This window comes from Ranitomeya imitator, chromosome 4 (assembly GCF_032444005.1).
Source record: "Ranitomeya imitator isolate aRanImi1 chromosome 4, aRanImi1.pri, whole genome shotgun sequence".
Classification (NCBI taxonomy): Eukaryota; Metazoa; Chordata; class Amphibia; order Anura; family Dendrobatidae; genus Ranitomeya; species Ranitomeya imitator.
Window position 1 is genome coordinate 115,231,655 of NC_091285.1, and position 23,289 is coordinate 115,254,943.

At 46.0% G+C, this 23,289-nt stretch overlaps 1 protein-coding gene across 8 annotated transcripts in view; it reads left to right on the forward strand.

The window, feature by feature from the left end:
• SPDL1 (spindle apparatus coiled-coil protein 1) overlaps nt 1-23,289 on the forward strand; it is a 582,388-nt gene that overhangs the window by 145,565 nt on the left and 413,534 nt on the right. For all 8 annotated transcript variants that reach the window (XM_069763905.1, XM_069763907.1, XM_069763910.1 and 5 more), the window contains one exon: nt 5,183-5,377. In XM_069763905.1, coding sequence (XP_069620006.1) covers nt 5,183-5,377 — 195 coding nt within the window. The remainder of the gene's footprint in view (nt 1-5,182; nt 5,378-23,289) is intronic.

Sequence of the window (23,289 nt, forward strand, 5' to 3'; positions counted from 1 at the left end):
AGTACGTCATATGCGATCGGCAGCGCTCACGGGGGGAGCGCCGCCGATCGCGGCCGGGTGTCAGCTGCCTATCGCAGCTGACATCCGGCACTATGTGCCAGGAGCGGTCAAAGACCGCCCCCGGCACAATTACCCCCGGCACACCGCGATCAAAGATGATCGCGATGTGCCGGCGGTGCAGGGAAGCACCGCGCAGGGAGGGGGCTCCCTGCGGGCTTCCATGAGCCCCCCGCAGCAACGCGATGTGATCGCGTTGCTGCGAGGGTCTTACCTCCCTCCCTCCCTGCTCCAGGCCCGGATCCAAGATTGCCGCGGATCCGGGTCCTGCAGGGAGGGAGGTGGCTTCACAGAGCCTGCTCAGAGCAGGCACTGTGAAGCAGCCTGCACTCCTATCAGATCGGTGATCTGACAGAGTGCTGTGCAAACTGTCAGATCATCGATCTGTGATGTCCCCCCCTGGGACAAAGTAAAAAAGTTAAAAAAAATTTTTTCAAATGTGTAAAAAAAAAAAAAAAAAAAAAAAATTAAAAAACAATATTCCAAAATAATGAAAAAAAAAATAAATATTATTCCTATAAATACATTTCTTTATCTAAATAAAAAAAACAAAACAATAAAAGTACACATATTTAGTATCGCCGCGTCCGTAACGGCCCGACCTATAAAACTGGCCCACTAGTTAACCCCTTCAGTAAACACCGTAAGAAAAAAAAAAAAAAGAGGCAAAAAACGCTTTATTATCATACCGCCGAACAAAAAGTGGAATAACACGCGATCAAAAAGATGGATATAAATAACCATGGTACCGCTGAAAGCGTCATCTTGTCCCGCAAAAAACGAGCCGCCATACAGCATCATCAGCAAAAACATAAAAAAGTTATAGTCCTGAGAATAAAGCGATGCAAAAATAATTATTTTTTCCGTAAAATAGTTTTTATCGTATAAAAGCGCCAAAACATAAAAAAATGATATAAATGAGGTGTCGCTGTAATCGTACTGACCCAAAGAATAAAACTGTTTTGTCAATTTTACCAAACGCGGAACGGTATAAACGCCTCCCCCAAAAGAAATTCATGAATAGCTGTTTTTTGGTCATTCTTCCTCACAAAAATCGGAATAAAAAGCGATCAAAAAATGTCACGTGCCTGAAAATGTTACCAATAAAATCGTCAACTCGTCCCTCAAAAAACAAGACCTCAAATGACTCTGTGGACCAAAATATGGAAAAATTATAGCTCTCAAAATGTGGTAACGCAAAAAATATTTTTTGCAATAAAAAGCGTCTTTCAGTGTGTGACGGCTGCCAATCATAAAAATCCGCTAAAAAACCCGCTATAAAAGTAAATCAAACCCCCCTTCATCACCCCCTTAGTTAGGGAAAAATTAAAAAAATGTATTTATATCCATTTTCCCGTTAGGGCTACGGTTAGGGTTAGGGCTAGGGTTAGGGCTAGGGTTGGGGCTAGGGTTAGGGTTAGGGTTGGGGCTACAGTTAGGGTTGGGGCTAAAGTTAGGGTTAGGGTTTAGATTACATTTACAGTTGGGAATAGGGTTGGGATTAGGGGTGTGTCAGGGTTAGGGGTGTGGTTAGGGTTACCGTTGGAATTAGGGTTAGGGGTGTGTTTGGATTAGGGCTTCAGTTATAATTGGAGGTTTTCCACTGTTTAGGCACATCAGGGGCTCTCCAAACACGACATGGCGTCCGATCTCAATTCCAGCCAATTCTGCGTTGAAAAAGTAAAACAGTGCTCCTTCCCTTCCGAGCTCTCCCGTGTGCCCAAACAGGGGTTTGCCCCAACATATGGGGTATCAGCGTACTCAGGACAAATAGGATGACAACTTCTGGGGTCCAATTTCTCCTGTTACCCTTGGGAAAAAACAAACTAGGGGCTAAAAAATAATTTTTGTGGGAAAAAAAAAAGATTTTTTATCTTCACGGCTCTGCGTTATAAACTGTAGTGAAACACTTGGGGGTTCAAAGTTCTCCCAACACATCTAGATGAGTTCCCTGGGGGGTCTAGTTTCCAATATGGGGTCACTTGTGGGGGGTTTCTACTGTTTAGGTACATTAGGGGCTCTGCAAACGCAATGTGATGCCTGCAGACTATTCCATCTAAGTCTGCATTCCAAATGGCACTCCTTCCCTTCTGAGCCCTCCCATGCGCCCAAACGGTGGTTCCCTCCACATATGGGGTATCAGCGTACTCAGGACAAATTGAACAACAACTTTTGGGGTCGAATTTCTCCTCTTACCCTCGGGAAAATACAAAACTGGGGGCTAAAAAATAATTTTTGTGGGAAAAAATATTTTGTTTTATTTTTACGGCTCTGCATTATAAACTTCTGTGAAGCCCTTGGTGGGTCAAAGCGCTCACCACACATCTAGATAAGTTCCTTAGGGGGTCTACTTTCCAAAATGGTGTCACTTGTGGGGGGTTTCAATGTTTAGGCACATCAGTGGCTCTCCAAACGCAACATGGCGTCCCATCTCAATTCCTGTCAATTTTGCATTGAAAAGTCAAACGGCGCTCCTTCCCTTCCGAGCTCTCCCATGCGCCCAAACAGTGGTTTACCCCCACATATGGGGTATCAGCGTACTCAGGACAAATTGTACAACAACTTTTTGGGTCCAATTTCTTCTCTTACCCTTGGGAAAATAAAAAATTGGGGGCGAAAAGATAATTTTTGTGAAAAAATATGATTTTTTATTTTTACGGTTCTGCATTATAAAGTTCTGTGAAGCACTTGGTGGGTCAAAGTGCTCACCACACCTCTAGATAAGTTCCTTAGGGGGTCTACTTTCCAAAATGGTGTCACTTGTGGGGGGTTTCAATGTTTAGACACATCAGGGGCTCTCCAAACGCAACATGGTGTCCCATCTCGATTCCAGTCAATTTTGCATTGAAAAGTCAAATGGCGCTCCTTTGCTTCCGAGCTCTGTCATGCGCCCAAACAGTGGTTTACCCCCACATATGGGGTATCGGTGTACTCAGGACAAATTGTACAACAACTTTTGCGGTCCATTTTCTCCTGTTACCCTTGGTAAAATAAAACAAATTGGAGCTGAATTAAATTTTTTGTGAAAAAAAGTTAAATGTTCATTTTTATTTAAACATTCCAAAAATTCCTGTGAAGCACCAGAAGGGTTCATAAACTTCTTGAATATGGTTTTGAGCACCATGAGGGGTGCAGTTTTTAGAATGGTGTCACACTTGGGTATTTTCTATCATATAGACCCCTCAAAATGACTTCAAATGAGATGTGGTCCCTAAAAAAAAATGGTGTTGTAAAAATGAGAAATTGCTAGTCAACTTTTAACCCTTATAACTCCCTAAACAAAAAAAAATTTTGGTTCCAAAATTGTGCTGATGTAAAGTAAACATGTGGGAAATGTTACTTATTAAGTATTTTGTGGGACATATATCTGTGATTTAATTGCATAAAAATTCAAAGTTGGAAAATTGCGAAATTTTCATAATTTTCGCCAAATTTCCGTTTTTTTCACAAATAAACGCAAGTACTATCAAAGAATTTTTACCATTGTCATGAAGTACAATATGTCACGAGAAAACAATGTCAGAATCACTGGAATCCGTTGAAGCGTTCCAGAGTTATAACCTCATAAAGGGACAGTGGTCAGAATTGTAAAAATTGGCCCGGTCATTAACGTGCAAACCACCCTTGGGGGTAAAGGGGTTAATGGGGATAAATGTAAGGTCATGCACTTGGGTAGAAGTAATAAGATGTATAATTATGTGCTTAATTCTAAAACTCTGGGCAAAACCGTCAATGAAAAAGACCTGGGTGTATGGGTGGATGACAAACTCATATTCAGTGGCCAGTGTCAGGCAGCTGCTACAAAGGCAAATGAAATAATGGGATGCATTAAAAGAGGCATAGATGCTCATGAGGAGAACATAATTTTACCTCTATACAAGTCACTAGTTCGACCACACTTAGAATTCTGTGCACAGTTCTGGTCTCCGGTGTATAAGAAAGACAAAGCTGAACTAGAGCAGGTGCAGAGAAGAGCGACCAAGGTTATTAGAGGACTGGGGGGTCTGAAATACCAAGATAGGTTATTACACTTGGGGCTATTTAGTTTGGAAAAACGAAGACTAAGGGGTGATCTTATTTTAATGTATAAATATATGAGGGGACAGTACAAAGACCTTTCTGATGATCTTTTTAATCATAGACCTGAAACAGGGACAAGGGGGCATCCTCTGCGTTTGGCGGAAAAAAGGTTTAAGCATAATAACAGACGCGGATTCTTTACTGTAAGAGCAGTGAGACTATGGAACTTTCTGCCGTATGATGTTGTAACGAGTGATTCATTACTTAAATTTAGGAGGGGACTGGATACCTTTCTGGAAAAGTATAATGTTACAGGGTATATACACTAGATTCCTTGATAGGGCGTTGATCCAGGGAACTAGTCTGATTGCCGTATGTGGAGTCGGGAAGGAATTTTTTTCCCCAATGTGGAGCTTACTCTTTGCCACATGTTTTTTTTTTTGCCTTCCTCTGGATCAACATGTTAGGGCATGTTAGGTTAGGCTATGGGTTGAACTAGATGGACTTATAGTCTTCCTTCAACCTTAATAACTATGTAACCATGGTTGTGCAGTTCTTGGTGCTGCTTTACAGCTTGTGACCAAGATATGACCTCTCCTCATCAGCCTGAACTTAGAGGAGGGAGGGGTTTGGGTGTGTTTTGGAGTGGGTGTGCCAGGTGCAGAGTTACAGGCGAGTGCAATGCATCATGGAACTTGTAGTATTTGACAACTTCCTTTCTCCTGAGTTATTGTGGTCTATTAACCCCATGAGAGCTGGATCCAGCACTAAAGATGTGCTGCTACAGCATGATAACAGGTAATATTGCTGAAATAAACACAGTAGATGTTTTCAGTGGCACATAATAGCAAGATTTATGAAAAAAAAAAAAAACTTTATTGAAGTGGACAACTTCTTTAAGCTAATCTATACAATGTACTTCACCACCCCCTCACCCTGTTTTATCAGACAACCTGATTGTTCAGTAAAGCTTTTGCTACTTTATTGCCAAAAAGTACACAGTTAAAAACCTGCTTAAACCCCTATATTTACCTTCAACATATGTATGTGTATGTTGTAAAAATATTAATTTTTCTTCCTGTTTTAAATCATTTGTTGTACCCAGATAGAGCAGTTGAAGGCTGAATTAGATGAAGCAAGATTGAGTGAGAAACAACTGAAGCACAAAGTTGACCATCAAACTGAGCTGCTAGCTAACAAATCGGAGGAGCTGCGTGCGATGTCAGAACGTGCTCATGAAACTATGACTTCCGAAACTCTTGCACTGCAGCTTGAAGTAAATGAACTTGAAAGTTCAAAAGTGAGTAATCTGCTGCCTTTTGATGCATTATTTGGAGTGTCTCTTTAATGGTTATTCCAGCATTATCCACTGCATAGGTGTTAACTGTTAGAGCAGTGTGGGTCTCAGATTGCTAAAATTTGGTAATACAGCCTGCGGTGTCACCAATGTTTACAGCCAGCAGTGTGTGCCCCCAATGTGCAATATCTATAATATAACGCTGGGAGCGTCACTCTGTCCGAAGCCTCTATAGACTGCGCAAGCGCAAGCGCCGGCGCAGTCTGGGCCTCACAGAGCGACGCTCCCGGGAGATCGCGGTATGCGTAAGCACTGAACGCATACCGCGATCTCCACCGGAGAGTCAGGGACCGCCAGGAGGGAGGGTAAGTATACTCACCTTTCCCGGTTCCAGCGCTGCTTGCGGCTCCGTCTCCCGGCTCCTCTGCTCCCGGCTCCGGAGGGCGCCTGCGCAGTCCGCGCTTTCCGGCGCCATTTTCTTGAAGACACACTCCGGCTCCACTGCAGGTGTGTCTTCAAGAAAATGGCGCCGGAAAGCGCGGACTGCGCAGGCGCCGATTCCTGCTGCCGGAATCGGCGCCTGCGCAGTCCCCGCTTTCCGGCGCCATTTTCTTGAAGACATACCTGCAGTGGAGCCGGACGATAGGTGAGTATGGTATTTTTTTTTTTTTTATATGGCAGCAGCATTCGGGGGCATACACACTGGAGCGGGGGGCATATAATACAATGGTGGCGCAGGATGGCAGCAGCACATGACAGAACGGGCGCAGGATGGCAGCAGCACATGACAGAACGGGCGCAGGATGGCAGCAGCACATGTCAGAACGGGCGCAGGATGGCAGCAGCACATGTCAGAACGGGCGCAGGATGGCAGCAGCACATGACAGAACGGGCGCAGGATGGCAGCAGCACATGACAGAACGGGCGCAGGATGGCAGCAGCACATGACAGAACGGGCGCAGGATGGCCGCAGCACATGACAGAACGGGCGCAGGATGGCAGCAGCACATGACAGAACGGGCGAAGGATGGCAGCAGCACATGACAGAACGGGCGAAGGATGGCAGCAGCACATGACAGAACGGGCGCAGGATGGCAGCAGCACATGACAGAACGGGCGCAGGATGGCAGCAGCACATTGAACGGGCGCAGGATGGGAGCAGCACATGACAGAACGGGGACGCAGGATGGGAGCAGCAAATGACAGAACGGGCGCAGGATGGGAGCAGCACATGACAGAACGGGCGCAGGATGGCAGCAGCACATGACAGAACGGGCGCAGGATGGCAGCAGCAAATGACAGAACGGGGACGCAGGATGGGAGCAGCAAATGACAGAACGGGCGCAGGATGGGAGCAGCAAATGACAGGATGGGAGCAGCAAATGACAGAATGGAGGCGCAGGATGGGAGCAGCACATGACAGAACGGGGGCGCAGGATGGGAGCAGCACATGACAGGATGGGGGCGCAGGATGGAGCAGCACATACCAGGATGGAGACCATATACCAATATAAATGCTCTCCACCCGGGCGTAGAACGGGTTCAATAGCTAGTACAGTATATTCACAGGCAACAGGGTGTCTCCAATATGAAGTATTCGGCAAGGTTTCAGTGCATCCCATGTCATGTAAATGTCATAATATGGTTCCTGCGTGTATAGTATGATGCTGTGTATATAGTGTGGACGTTACACCATGTACTTTATTCACAGGCAGAACTTTACACTATATACACTCCTTAAAGCAAGGGTGGGGAACCTCAGGCCCTCGATGACCTTTTATCAGGCCCCCGAGCAGATTCTCAGGTACCGCATTCTTGGGCAAGGAGCTGTATTTTGATTGCCACAAGCTCATTAATTTCTTTTTGCTCTGTTAGCACACACACACAGTGTTAACTACTAAACACTGAAGGGTATGCAATGAAAGATTACGTCCTGAAACCAGTGTCAGTCAGGATGTACTTTGTGGGCGTAGTTTTGTTCGGCCCCCGAAGGATGGTATAAATATTCAAATGGCCCTTGGCAGAAAAGATTCCCCACCCCTGCCTTAAAGGGAACATGTCAGGCCTTCCAACCCAGCAGCATTCTCATATTTGAGTTTTTATATCCTTTTTATATCCAGCCCTGTATAATGTTTTTCTGTAAAAATGAGGTTTAAAAATAAAAAAAGCATTTATATTGTCCTTGTTAACTATGCTAATGAGGACTTTGACTAGTTGATGGGGGGTTGGTTGCCCCAGACTAGTTAGCCCTCTTTCATTGTTGTCACTCCACTGTGGGCGTGATAACATAATTTGCAGGAGCTGTCGTCACTGCACATGTCCCAAAGCCATCTTCTGAACTTCCAAACATATGCAGTTCGCCTCTGAAGCTGGGAAGCTTACACTAAGCTGCAGAGGCGCAGTGACGCTGACTAAATGTGTGGGGCGCATTTGCGAGATTTGCAGGAGCTGCCGAATGCTACTTTGTTTGAGGGTATTTGGGACCTGACCGGTTCCCTGTAATACTGAAATTGCAGCGCTAAGATTTAAAAGTAATGGAAATATGGAAAACTGGATAGACAGACATGTTACCCTTCATGCCGCGGCCCTTTTTCATTTTTGTCTTTTTGTTTTTCGCTCCCCTCCTTCCCAGAGCCATAACTTTTTTATTTTTCCGTCAATATGGCCTTGCGAGGGCTTGTTTTTTGCGTGCCGAGCTGACGTTTCTAATGATACCACACTTGTGAAGATATGTTCTTTTGATCGCCCATCATTGCATTTGAATGCAATGTCGCGGCGACCAAAAAAACCATAATTCTGGCGTTTCAAATTTTTTTCTCGCTGCGCTGTTTAGCGATCAGGTGAATGCATTTTTTTTTACTGGTAGATCGGGTGATTCTGAACGCGGCGATACCAAATATGTGCAGGTTTGATTTTTTTTTTTGTTATATTTTGGATGGGGCGAAAGGGGGGTGATTTTAAACTTTCATATTTTTTTAATTTTTTTTCATATTTTTAAAAACATTTTTTTTACTTTTGCCATGCTTCAATAGCCTCCATGGGAGGCTAGAAGCTTGCCCCACTCGATCGGTTCAGCTACATAGCAGCGAACATCAGATCGCTGCTATATAGCTGAATTGCAGGTGTGCTATGAGCGCCGACCACAGGGGGGCGCTCACATCAGGCCGGCATCAGTAACCATAGAGGCCTCTATGGTTACCATCCTGACACATCGCCGACCCCCGATCATGTGACGGGGGTCGGCGATGCGCTCATTTCCGGCCGCGCGGCCGTTAAATGCCGCTGTCAGCGTTTGACAGCGGCATTTAACAGGTTAATAGCTGCGGGTGAATTGCGATTTCACCCGCCGCTATTGCGCGCACATGTCAGCTGTAGAAAACAGCTGACATGTCGCGACTTTGATGTGGGCTCACCGCCGGACCCCACATCAAAGGGGGAGACACCACATGCGCAGTAATAGTACTGCTCATGTCTTGAAGGGGTTAATATCTAAATAATGTTAAAAAAAAAAAAAAAATGTCAAAACCTTATGATTTATTCAGTCTGGAGTATGATCCATGAGGAGAGATCCCTGCGCTTACAGCCTTAGCTGCCATTAGTGAGGATGTTAATGGTTGAGGAAGATTCTACAAATTAATGCACTTGGGCAAATCGTGAAGATCCACTGCTGGCAGCTCCGGCCATCCCAGATGTGCTCAATGTGAGACAAGTCTGTATTCTGCAGGCCAGAGATTTACATGGAAACCTCAGTGAGAACGCTAAGCCTAGAGTTCAGATAAATGTACTTTGGGAGGCAGAATAAACAAATCAACAGCAGGTGAAGAATTGGTTCTATTTACTTTTTACGCCGTTGCTCGTGCGGTATAAAAATCTTTTTTTATGGGTCAGTGTGATTACAGTTTTATGTAGTTTATTTTTTTTGTTAGGCCACACTCACACTCTGAAATGTATTTGTTTTGTAAAAAGAAAATACTTTTTTGCATAGCTATATTTTGAAAGCTAAAGTTTTTCTGTATTAATCCAACAATCATGTGAGGGCTTATTTTTTGTGGGATGAGATGACGTTTTTATTGGTACCATTTTCAGGCACATCATAATTATTTTTTTTTTTATCTTTCTGTTCAAACATTTGGGAAACAGAATGAACAAAAGCCAGCAATTCAGGATTTTTTTTTATGCAATTCAGTGTGGTAAAAGTGATGACAGCTTTATTGTTTGAGTCAGTACTATTATAGTGATACCACTTTACACAATACAGAAGATTTTTAGAAAAAAAAATTGAGCTATAGCCTTCTCCACTGACAGAGCTTTTATTTATTTATTTTTCTTGCGGGACAAGATGACTTTCTCAAACAAAATAAAATTGCTGTCCATCCAGTCAGCGTAAAGGTACCGTCACACATAACGATATCGTTAACGATATTGTTGCTTTTTGTGACGTAGCAACGATATCGTTAATTAAATCGTTATGTGTGACAGCGACCAACGATCAGGCCCCTGCTGGGAGATCGTTGGTCGCTGTGGAAAGTCCAGAACTTTAATTTGTCGCTGGATCTCCCGATGACATCGCTGAATCGGCGTGTGTGACGCCGATCCAGCGATGTCTTCACTGGTAACCAGGGTAAATATCGGGTTACTAAGCGCAGGGCTGCGCTTAGTAACCCGATGTTTACCCTGGTTACCATTGTAAATGTAAAAAAAAAAAAAACTCTACATGCTTACATTCCCGGTGTCTGGTCACGTCCCTCGCCTTCAGCTTCCCGCACTGACTGGTGAGTCAGTCAGTGCGGGAAGCTGAAGGCGAGGGACAAAACCAGACACCGGGAATGTAAGTATGTACTGTTTTTTTTTTAACATTTACAACGGTAACTAGGGTAAACATCGGGTTACTAAGCACGGCCCTGCGCTTAGTAACCCGATGTTTACCCTGGTTACCCGGGGACTTCGGGATCGTTGGTCGCTGGAGAGCTGTCTGTGTGACAGCTCTCCAGCGACCAAACAGCAACGCTGCAGCGATCGGCATCGTTGTCTATATCGCTGCAGCGTCGCTTAGTGTGACGGTACTTTAAGGCAATAACATTAATTACAATTTGCCAAAAGGCAGCTGATCCCTGAATAAAGACAGTTAAAAATTTAACTTTTGATTAACTGTTGAAAGAATGATTACAATTACAATAGTCAGTGTGTGAAAGCAGCCTTATACACATCAGTTTTTTGTATCATTTGCAATCCGTAATCTTTTGAAAAAAAAAAAAAAAAACACATCTGGCAACCGATGCCGCCTTATAAGTTTTTTTCTCATAGACTTGTATTAGCCACGGATGGCCTCACGTCATGTTAGCACGTCAGAGCAAAGTACTGCAGTGTGCAGGCGCCGGGAAAGGTCAGAGAGGCCCGGCGCCTGCGCACTGCAGTACTTTGCTCTGCCCTCAACAGGGCAGACAAAGTACTTCTGCGTAGGAGCCGCCGCAGGAAGACAAGAAGAGGATGTCATCGCATGAAGATAGGAGGCACTGGACCCGGACCGCGACAGCCATCGGACCAGACCGCAGCGGGACCGCCCCTGGATGAATATAATATAACCTGTTTTTTCTTATCTTTCAGGACACATCGGGGGCTTATCTACAGCATTACAGAATGCTGTAGATAAGCCCCTGATTCCAGTGGCCTTAGTTTATAGGCAAATTTTGGGGTGACCGATTCCCTTCAACTCAACTCGCCATGTTTGGAGGAAGAGAAATGCTGCCTATGACCCAAAGAACACCATTCCCACTGTCAAGCATGGAGATGGAAACATGTTTTGGGGGTGTTTATCTGCTAAGTGCACATGACTACTTCAATGCATCAATGGGAGACTGGCTGGAGCCATGTACCGTAAAATTCTGAGTGATAACCGCCTTCCCTCCACCAGGACATTAAAAATGGGTCGTGGCCTCAAAATCTTAATGATTTAAAGATGATCTGCAAAGACGAGTGGACCAAAATTCCTCCTGACATGTGTGTAACTACAAAAAACGTCTAACTGCTGTACTTGCCAACAAGGGTTTTGCCACCAAATATTATGTCTTGTTTGCCAGAGGGATCAAATACTTTTCTCACTGCAAAATGCAAATCTAATATATAAAGCTGTATGTATGTGTGTATGTTATTATTATTTATTGTTATAGCGCCATTTATTCCATGGTGCTTTACATGTGAGGAGGGGTATACATAATAACAAGTACAATAATCTTAAACAATACAAGTAATAACTGGTACAGGAGGAGAGAGGACCCTGCCCGCGAGGGCTCACAATCTACAAGGGATGGGTGAGAATACAGTATGTGTGTATGTCCGGTATTGGCATGTGCACAGTCGCAGCTACAGCCACAAAATTTTGCACAGTCACCCGTCTGGACCCCGGGAGCGTCATAGGCTATGTTGTGAGGCGAAATTTTAACCCCGCGCGTTCCAATTCACCAAACAATTTTGCCCCTATCTACATAATGGGGAAAAAATGAAAGGAAAAGTGTTGGAGGCAAATTGACAGCTGCCAGATGTGAACAAGGGGAACTTAAAGAATGAGAGCGATGGCGCCAAAGAGTATATACTGTACAGTTGCTAAGGTGGGGCCCCGACGTGGGATACTCACCACACACCTGGATATGAACACACACAAAATTCGCCACACACTACCATGTGCTTGAACACATATACCACCCTCAGCACACATTTCACCACACATACACCAACCTAGCCACATAAAAGTCGAAACACAAAAGTCGCCGCGCAAAACTCGCCACGCGCAAAACTCGCCACATGCAAAACTAGGCTCACGCAAAACTCGCCACACGTGCTAAACTCACCTCATGGAAAACTCGCCACACGTGCTAAACTCACCTCATGGAAAACTCGCCACACGTGCTAAACTCACCTCATGGAAAACTCGCCACACGCAAAACTTGCACACGCGGAAAAATTGCTACATGCACAAAAGTTGCAACACATGCAAAAGTTGCCTCACACAACTTGCACATACTCAAAACGCACCACACATAACTCCCCATGCGCAAAACTTGCTGCACACAACGTGCTACACTAACCTTTCACATGCAAACTCGAAACACAAAAAGTTGCTACACGCATGTCGCCACACAACTCATCTCACAAAAGTCGCTACATGCATGTAGCCACATGCAACTCAGCACACACAACTTGACACACGAAACTCGCCCTAAAACACACACAAGTCTGGTATTATCCTTCAAAAATAAAAATCTGATTAATAAGCAGACAAACTACAAGAGCAACAAATGTGCAATATAGGAAATCCGGCAGCTGTCAGTCACATGACCTGTCTAACGTGTATGTGTGAGCTAATATATACTGCCAGTGGGGAGGGCTTCCTGTTGGCTGGGGATTTATCAGACTGCCAATTTAGCGTAAAAAACTGACCAAATAACATTGTGAACGTGGTCTAATACTGGAGGATATGACATACAGATATATACTATATACAGGAGGAGATGACACACTGGTATATACTATATACAGGGGAGATGACATACAGGTACATACTATATACAGGGGAGATGACACACAGGTACATACTTTATAGAGGGGAGATAACACACAGATATATACTATATACAGGGTAGATGACATACAGGTACATACTATATACAGGGGAGATGACACACAGGTACATAATATATACAGGGGAGATGACACACAGGTATATACTATATACAGGGGAGATGACACACGTATATACTATATACAGGAGATGACATACAGGTATATACTATATACAGGAGATGACATACAGGTATATACTATATACAGGAGATGACATACAGGTATATACTATAGACAGGAGATGACATACAGGTATATACTATATATAGGAGGAGATGACATACAGGTATATACTATATACAGGAGGAGATGACTTACAGGTATACACTATATACAGGAGGAGATGACACACGTATATACTATATACAGGAGGAGATGACACACGTATATACTATATACAGGAGGGTATGACATACAGGTATATACTATATAAAAGAGGAGATGACACATAAATATATTGAGGAGGAGATGACCTACAGGTGTATACGGAGGGGAACATGAGGGATGTTAGGTGAAAATGAAAAGATGTAAGTGCAAAATGAGGAGTGAGGGAAAATAGTGGAGTGATCGGAAAATGACAGATGTGAGGTTGAAATGACAAGTGTTAGGGGGGAATTAGAGGAGTGAGGGGGAAAATGAGAGGTGTAAGGGAGAAAATGAGATGTGAGGGGGGAAAATGAGAGAGGCGTGATGGGAAAATAAGAGAAGTAAGGGGCTATAACTAACCACAGATATTTACTATGCCCAGGCTAAGCCGGGCTCTTCAGCTAGTAAATTTATATAATTTATACAATGTGATTTTACATAGTAACTAGCAAGGCCTAAGGCTACGTTCACATTAGCGTTGCGTCGGGGGCAGCCGCGGCGATGCATGCGTCATGCGCCCCTATATTTCACCTCTATATTTCACATGGGGGAGCATGGTCATGCGTTGCTCTTGCGTTTTGTGACGCATGCGTCACTATGGCGCAACGGTCAGGGCGCAGAGGACGCTCATGATGCAGTTTTTTCTGCGCCAAAAACCATGAAAAAATGAATGCATGCATCACAAAATGCTGCGTTGTGCATGCGTTCACATTTGCGTTGTGCGTTGTGTCGCCGACGCTGCACTGCACAACGCTAATGTGAAAATAGCCTAAAAAAGACATTTGTCCATCCGTCAAAATAAATCTCCAGTTGTATGTCATTCTTAAGAACCTAATAACTGTAAGGCCGGGGTCACACTACAGCGTAATATGGACGAGTGAGAGGCGTAAAAACAACGCATTGCACATGGACCAGTGTTTCTCTATTGGGCAGTTCCCATCAGCCGTATATTTCTCGGCCATATTTTACGGGCTGAGAAAAACGCAGCATGCTGCGTATCAGGACTAGGAAGTGGACCTTCTGGGTCACGACTTCAGAGCCCCCAAGGGCGAGTGAACCAGATGGGGCCACCCCCTGTACAGGGAGTGATAGGGACAGGCCCAAGGAGGGTGAAGCCGCAACTGCCGGAGCCAAAGGGACGACTGAAGATAGAACAGAGAGGGAAAACGGAGCTACTGAAGTGACTAGAATGGCGGAGGCACTGGACAGATAGAGGCAGCAAAAGACAAAGTACTGACCAGAAAGATGAAGGCACACGTAGACGAAAACAACGGAGACTCAGAACTTGCGGGCACAGCAGGAACACAGGACTGGAAGGCACGGCAGGAACACGGGACTGGAAGGCACGGCAAACAGAGACAATCTTGAAACACCGCAAAGAATGCATGGAGCCTAGGAACCTGAGGTGATGCTGGCAATAACCAGCAAATGCAATAGACGCAAAGGCGTCTTACCTGGTCAGATGCAGAGAGAAATACCCGACGGGCGCCGCCATATTGGGGGCGGAGCCAGCTGGTCACGACCTCCCAGAAGCCCTGGCGCTGAGAGGAGCACGTCTGCGCATGCGCAGACCGCCGAAGGGACGAACACCAGGGAATCCATACGGAGAGGAGCGTCGGGAGCGCGCCGGCCGGAGAGGTAAATATTGGGTGGCGTAACAGTACCCCCCCTCCCTTTAGAACTAGAAAGGAACCTCTTCAGGACTAGGGGAGCATTGATTTTCTCAAGAGGTTCCCAAGACCTTTCCTTGGGTCCAAACCCCTTCCAATCAATCAAATAAAACATCCTGCCCTTGACAGATTTCTTAGCAAGAATATTCTTAACTTGAAAAGAGGCATCGAAAGAAATAGGTTGGTGAGAACGTGACGAAACAGAATGAAAATGATTAAAAATTGCAGGTTTGAGGAGTGATACATGAAAAGTGTTTGGAATGCGTAGGGAAGCGGGCAATTTCAACTTGTATGCTACGTTATTAATTCGGCTAGAAACCTCAAAGGGACCAATATAACGTGGACCTAACTTCTGAGTTAATTTTTAGTCTGATGTAGCGAGAGGAAAGACAGACCTTATCGCCAGGTTGATAAGGAGGGACATCCAAATGCTTTTTGTCAGCATACCTTTTCATTCAGCTACTAGCCTTTTCAAGCGCCTCCTTAGTCTCCTGCCAAATTTTGGAAAACTCCTGGGACAAGGTACGCCTGAGGTGGGGAGAACAGGGAGAGGAATGCCGGGATGTTGCACAAAAACAACAAAAAAGGGAGACTTAGATGAAGATTCGCTAGTGTGGTTATTGTAGGTGAATTCTTCCCAGGGAAGAAGAGACATCCAGTCATCATGGTGAGCATTGGTAAAATGACGAAGATAAGAAATGAGGATTTGATTTACACGCTCCACTTGACCGTTGGACTGGGGATGGTAAGCAGAAGAACAATCTAGTGACACCTTCATAAGACCACAAAGGGCTCTCCAAAAACGGGAGGTAAACTTGACTCCTTGGTCGGACACGATATGCTGAGGGAATCCGTGGAGTCGAAAAACTTGAATTATAAAGATCTTTGCTAGGTGAGGAGCAGATGGAAAACCAGGTAGAGAGATGAAGTGGGCCATCTTGGAAAATCTGTCTACCACCACCAAAATTGCAGTGCAATTAGAGGACTTCGGTAAGTCGGTGACAAAGTCCATAGCAATATGAGTCCAGGGAACAGATGGTACAGGAAGTGGAAGCAGAGAACCTGAAGACAGCTGTCGAGGAACCTTGTTCTGAGCACACGAGGAACAGGAAGAAACGAAATCCAACACATCCTGGCGAAGAGAAGGCCACCAAAAATGATGAGAAATCAGGGAGAGAGTCTTCTTACCTCCATGTCCAGCGAACTGTGAGTAATGACCCCAACGTAAGACCTTCAACTTGTCATGATTTGACACGAGGGTCTTTCCCGGAGGCGGCGTGATCACATCTAGAGGAGCCAAAGAAACAATCTTAGCTGGATCAAGAATATGCGTAGGTCTCTCCTCTTCATCTAACGGTTGAAAATACCGTGTTAGGGCGTCAGCTCTGATGTTTTTATCTGCAGGTCAGAAATGTAATTCGAAATCGAAACGTCCGTAGAATAAGGACCATCTGGCTTGTCGAGGATTCAACCTTTGGGCTGACTTGACATAGGCCAGATTCTTGTGATCAGTATAAATGACGAAAGGATGAATAGCCACTTCAAGAAGATACCGCCACTTCTCCAAGGCCAATTTGATGGCAAGCAATTCCCTGTCACGGATGGAATAATTACGTTCTGGAGGAGAAAATGCTTTGGAGAAAAAACCACAGGAGACTAATCGACCCTAGTAAGACCTTTGTAGAAGTATTGCCCCGGCTCCGATAGAGGACACATCCACTTCAAGAATGAATGGCCTATTGGTATCCGGTCGATGAAGCAGAAGCAAACTCTTGCTTCAGAGTTTAAAAGGCTGTTTCAGCCTCCGGTGGCCAAAGATTAGGATCGACCCCCTTGCGGACCAGAGCAGAGATTGGCTTAGACAGAGACAAGTGAGGAATAAATTGTCTGTAGTAATTGGCAAAGCCAAGAAATCGCTGAATAGCCTTTACTCCCGATGGACAGGGCCGATTCTGAACGGCAGACACCTTCTCAGGATCCATTTTCAGACCATCCTTGGAAACGATATAACCCAGGAAAGGCACAGAAGACTGTTCAAAGATGCATTTTTCAATCTTGGCGAAGAGATGATTCTCCCTTAGACGAAGTAAGACTCGGTGAACGTCTCGTCGATGGTTGGAAAGATCAGGAAAGAAGACGAGGATGTCATCCAAGTTGACCACAACACTGGTATAGTGGAAGTCTCCAAAGATGTCATTGACTAACTCTTGGAACACCGCAGGAGCATTACAAAGCCCAAAAGGCATTACCAAATACTCGTAGTGACCGTCCCGAGTGTTGAATGGGGTCTCCCGCACGGATGCGAACCAAGTTGTAGGCTCCCCGAAGATCAAGCTTGGTAAAGATTCGTGCTCCTCTCAGACGGTCGAAAAGTTCAGAGATAAGAGGTAAGGGGTATTTGTTCTTCAGTGATGTTATTTATGATGTAATACACAGGCGAAGGGTACCATCCTTCTTTTTCACAAAAAAGAAACCTGCCCCAGCGGGAGAGGAAGATTTCCGAATAAAACCTCTAGCAATGTTCTCCTGAACATAGTCCGACATAGCTTGAGTTTCTGCAGGCGAGAGAGGATAGATTCTTCCCCTAGGAGGCGTGGCACCAGGAACGAGGTCTATAGGACAGTCGTAGGGTCGATGCGGCGGAAGAGACTCTGCCTCTTTTATCAAAAACATCCGAAAAAGAAGAAAAAGCAGAAGGCAACCCAGAGGGAATGGGAGTGGGACAAGGAACACCCACAGGACGCACCGGCAGCAGACAAAGAGACCGACAAGAATCTCCCCAACGAAAAATGTTGCCGTTATGCCAATCTAGGAATGGTTCGTGGAGTCGCAACCACGGAAGACCGAGGAGAATAGGATGGGAAATGTTGGCTAAAACAAAGAACGAGATTTTCTCCCTATGAAGAGCCCCTACCTGAAGCTCTACCAAGTGCGTAACTTGAGTTATGGTTTCTTGCAGGGTCTTCCGTCAAGAGAAGCGAGAAGAAGAGGATTCTCTAAAGACCTTACGGGAACTGAGAATTTAATTGCCTCCTCCAACCTAATAAAATTTCCCGCTGCACCCGAGTTCAGATAAGCGTCAAGAGAAAAACGTTTATCATGAATATGTAACAAAATGGGCAGAGTGAAGGGTTGAGAGGTTTCGCATGCACCTAGGGAGGCCTCTCTTACCTGACCTAGGCAGAGGAGTATTCTGGATGGTCTTGGCAGGCACAGAGGAGATGTGAGGAACATCCACAGTAAAAACAGAGACCCTGGGAGCGCCTCTCCTTGCGACAGTGTTCGGAGAGTTTAGCACGATCAACTTGCATAGGCTCAGGAGCGGAAACAGAAGTAGAGACCCTGGGACGTGGACTGGGAGGCCTACGGGAAGTCATAGAAGAACGAGGAAATTTTCTCTCCCGAGCTCGTTCCTGAAAGCGAACATCTATTCGTGTTGCAAGGCAATCAAGTCCTCCAAAATAGTTGGAGTATCTCGACCTGCTAATTCATCTTTAATACGACTAGAAAGCCCCCGCCAGAAAGCCCCCACTAACGCCTCATTATTCCAACCCAAGTCAGAAGATAAGGTCCGAAACTGGATAGCGTATTGCCCAACAGTTAAAGACCCCTGCAGTAAATAAATAATGCCTCAGTGGTTGAGGCCAAGCGACCCGGTTCATCAAAAACCCGACAAAAAGTCTCTAGAAATGGAGTGAGCTGAAGAGCCACTGGATCATCCTGCTCCCAAAGAGGATTAACCCATGCTAAAGCATCTCCCTCCTAATGAGAAACAATAAAAGCAACCTTTGCCCGATCCGTAGGATACTGCATAGGTGGAGCTCAAAATGGAGACGGCACTGATTGAGAAATCCCTCATAGTTTGGGATCTCCATTAAAGCGAGGAGGTTTGGCCAAACGGGGAGTGGAATGAGGAGGTAGAGCTGGTGAAGGAACGGACGTAGCTGCCTGGAGAGAAAGACGACGATTATCAACAGAAGCCATATACCCTAGAATATGGGACTGAGCGTCACGCTGCTATGCCAGTTCTTGTTGCAAACTGGCCAGCTGAGAGGCATTCCCTGGATCAGAGGACTGGAGTGGAGAGATGGGAGTCCATAGACTTCATAAAGGACATCATCCGAGTCTGGTTCTCCCGCAGGAAAACAAGCTCTTTCTGAGCGGCCGCTGCTCCAGTGGGGTCCATGGCCTTTGCGTACTATCAGGACTAGGAAGTGCACCTTCTGGGTCACGACTTCAGAGCCCCCAATGGCGAGTGAACCAGATGGTGCCACCCCCTGTACAGGGAGTGTTAAGACAGGCCCAACGAGGGTGAAGCCGCAACTGCCGGAGCCAAAGGGACGACTGAAGATAGAACAGAGAGGGAACGGAGGAAGGAGGGAAAACTGAGCTACTGAAGTGACTAGAATGGCGGAGGCACTGGACAGATAGAGGCAGCAAAAGACAAAGTACTGACCAGAAAGATGAAGACTTCCCCTGACGAAGCTGCGCTCAGCAGCGATACGCGTGGGGCTCCCCCACACTTTCTGGATCCCGGGATCATCTTCCTTTACTCCTGACTTCTGACAGCTGACAGCCCAGACCGCAGACAGGATGACCTGATTGGGTGATTTATACTCATACCTTGTATTCTTCCTACCATTGTGCCATATATCCTGACCTTTGTGGGCACTTTTCTATAGCTTGGGTTATATATTTGTCCCACCTGACCACCTTGCTTTATATTTATATTTTTCCTTTGGTTTAATTTATCTTTTGCTTGTATTATCCCCCCCCCCCTTTTTTTTTTTTTTTTTCCTATTATGGTTCCTTGATAGTCACAAGCTTGTCTTCCATAGCAGGGCTACTCATTCATAGTGGGGGTATCTGGGGACGCCCAGACCCTTTGTGCTCTTTTATAGGTTTGTACTATTATATCTGTATTATTGAGCCACATTTTTATAGGGCTTAGGGGGTTTTATTCCCCACTTTACAGGTCTCCCTTATATGCTGTCTAATTATTGATTTTCATATATAGGTATTTTTTGGTTGCCATTATTGTTGGGTTGTATAGCACATATATTACTATTTGTATTTTGGGCTGTCTTTCATGAGTATTTACCATTGGACCAGGGGTGTGGTTGTTATATTTTAACATGCTTTTATTCTAGTGTATGTGTCTCTGTTTTCAATAAACTTTTTGTAATTTGTTGCTACTCAGCTTTCATTTTTTTGGGTGTGCGCTCCGTTTGCGTGTCTGCTTTTCTTGGTTGCTTTATTATGTCCTTTTGGCTATGCATGGTGCTGCACCCCTTTATAGATCTACTATTAGCATAATATTACGCTTGCCCAGCTGTGGTGCTCCCTATTTTTCTATAAATCCCCAGAAAGATGAAGGCACACGTAGACGAAAACAATGGAGACTCAGAACTTGTGGGCACAGCAGGAACACAGGAATGGCAGGTATGGCAGGAACACAGGACTGGAAGGCACGGCAGGAACACGGGACTGTAAGGCACAGCAGGAACACGAGTCTGGGAGGCACAGCAGGAACACGGGACTGGAAGGCACGGCAAACAGAGACAATCTTGAGACATAGCAAAGGATGCACGGACCCTAGGAACCTAAGGTGATGCTGGCGATAACCAGCAAACGCAATAGATGCAAAGGCGTCTTACCCGGTCAGATGCAGAGAGAAATACCCGACGGGCGCCGCCTATATTGGGGGCGGAGCCAGTGGGTCACGACCTCCCAGAAGCCCCAGCGATGAGGAGCATGTCTGCGCATGCGCGGACCGCCAAAGGGACGAACACCAGGGAATCCATACGGAGAGGAGCGAGTAGGAGCGTCGGGAGGGCGCCGGCCAGAGAGGTAAGTATTGGGTGGCGTAACACTGCGTTAGTCAGAGTACTGCGCAAAAAATACGCCAATGAAAGTCTATGGGGGCGAGAAAAATACGGATTACACACGGACCACACGTGTGACTTGTGAGAAATATGCACCGGTGTTCTATAGAAAAGTCGGCAATTCAGTGCGGAGTACAGTAAAATCACACAAAGGTAAGGATAGATAGAATAAATGTATGTATGTGTATATATGTGTATATGCGGCGCCCCAGGGTCCTGGTTGTTCCAGTAATGTCGCTTTCCTCCCAGGGAGGGTGATGCTACGTTCGGAGGCAAGGAAGGATAACTGCATCCAGGTACCACAAGCATGCAACACATTCACACTCCAGGCCACCAGCGGGAGCTTTTGCTCCTATTTATTAGGTCACTCTCCACTTATATATAACTGGTAGTTTGGAGGGAAAGTCAGTTCTTCAGTTAATTCTTGACCGAGCTCCAGAGATTGAGTTCCCGTTACTCCCTCAGAGAAGAGGACAGAGGGTTAACGGAGCTGTGCATGCCCTCAGAGCTGCAGCTTCCAGAAAGAGACACATTAAAAGCCGAGCGTGTTGCAGAGCGCGTGAAGGAAAGCGGTGCACAGGAGAGAATACCAGAAGGGGACCAGCCCCGAGAAGGCTGCCTCCTTCTGAGGCGCAGAACACCGGTAGCTGGAATACCAAGGTTGTACGGACCTCTATGCCTTACGTCAGAGACCGGCAGGACCGCTAATTGCAAGTTAACTATCTGCACCTACACCCAGGAGGCGCAGTGGCACCCCTCAGAGGCTGGGGCATGCTAGAGTCCCTATAAACCGCCTCAAGTCACCAATCATGCGGGTTTTGTCCTATCAGACTACGGGGGACAGAGAGAGAGAGACATAACATCTGCGAGGACCTTATCCAAGCTTAAGCAGTAAGGGACTACACCACTACAGCGCAAGGGAAGGCTTATAATTTCCACCTGGACAAGGGGACTCTGGACTTGCCTCCAGACCGGCCCCTGCCTGCCCTGTGATCTGGTGCTCTGGATTGTGGCTGCTGAAGACTTAGGTAAACGAGGCAAAGAGACTGCAAACCTGTGTTCCTCGTTTCTTTATTGCACCTCTCACCATTCTACCACCTATACACTGGGAAGCACTGGGGATATACTAAACCTGTGGGAAGGTATACCATCTAGCTGCCATAACATCACCCCAGCGGACCCCTTAAAGCAGCGTCGGTCACCCTGACCAAATACTACAGGTGGCGTCACGAATATAAACTTTAAAAGGGATAAAGACCTTTCCTCCTTTAATACGGACGCCCCAGGGCAATGGGCCGGGTCGGCGCCGTGACATCCACCTTGTGAAGTACTGGACCCGGTACCGAGTACCCCACGGCCCCTGGGGGGCGATCTAGCTATATATATGTATATATCTAAATATCTGTATACACATAATTGTCTAAGGGTCACTTCCGTCTGTCCTTCTGTCACGGTTATTCGTTTGCTGATTGGTCTCGGCAGCTGCCTGCCATGGCTGCCGCGACCAATCAGCGACGGCCACAGTCCAGTTAGTCCCTCCCCTACTCCCCTGCACTCACTGCCCGGCGCCCGCTCCATAATCCCCTCCACTCACCGCTCACACAGGGTTGATGGCAGCGTTAACTGCCTGCGGTGTAACGCACTCCGTTACCGCTGCTATTAACCCTGTGTGTCCCCAACTATTTACTATTGATGCTGCCTAGGCAGCATCAATAGTAAAAATGTCTTGTTCAAAATAATAAAAACAAAAACCTGCTATACTCACCCTCCGCCGCCTTTCTCACTCCTCTACACGCTCCCGGGGCCGCTCCATTGCAAGCGGCAGCTTCCGCTCCCGTCCCAGGGTTGGTGTGCGACAAGGACCTGCCGTGACGTCACGGTCATGTGACCGCGACGTCATCATAGGTCCTGCTCACACCAGCCCTGGGACCGCAAGCTGCCGCTTGCAATGGAGCGATCCAGGGAGCGTGGCAGCAAAGGCGGTGGAGGGTGAGTATAGCAGGACTTCAACGGGCTATAGGTGAGTATATGTTTATTTTTTTTTTTTAAGTCTCTATACTATGTGGCTCTGTGCTGTATACTCCACGCTGGGCAATATACTACGTGGCTCTGCTATATACTATGTGGCTGGGCAATATACTACGTGACTGGGCAATATACTACGTGACTGGGCAATATACTACGTGACTGGGCAATATACTACGTGACTGGGCAATATACTACGTTGCTGGGCAATATACTACGTTGCTGGGCAATATACTACGTTGATGGGCAATATACTACGTTGCTGGGCAATATACTACGTTGATGGGCAATATACTACGTGGCTGGGCAATATACTACGTGGCTGGGCAATATACTACGTGGCTGGGCAATA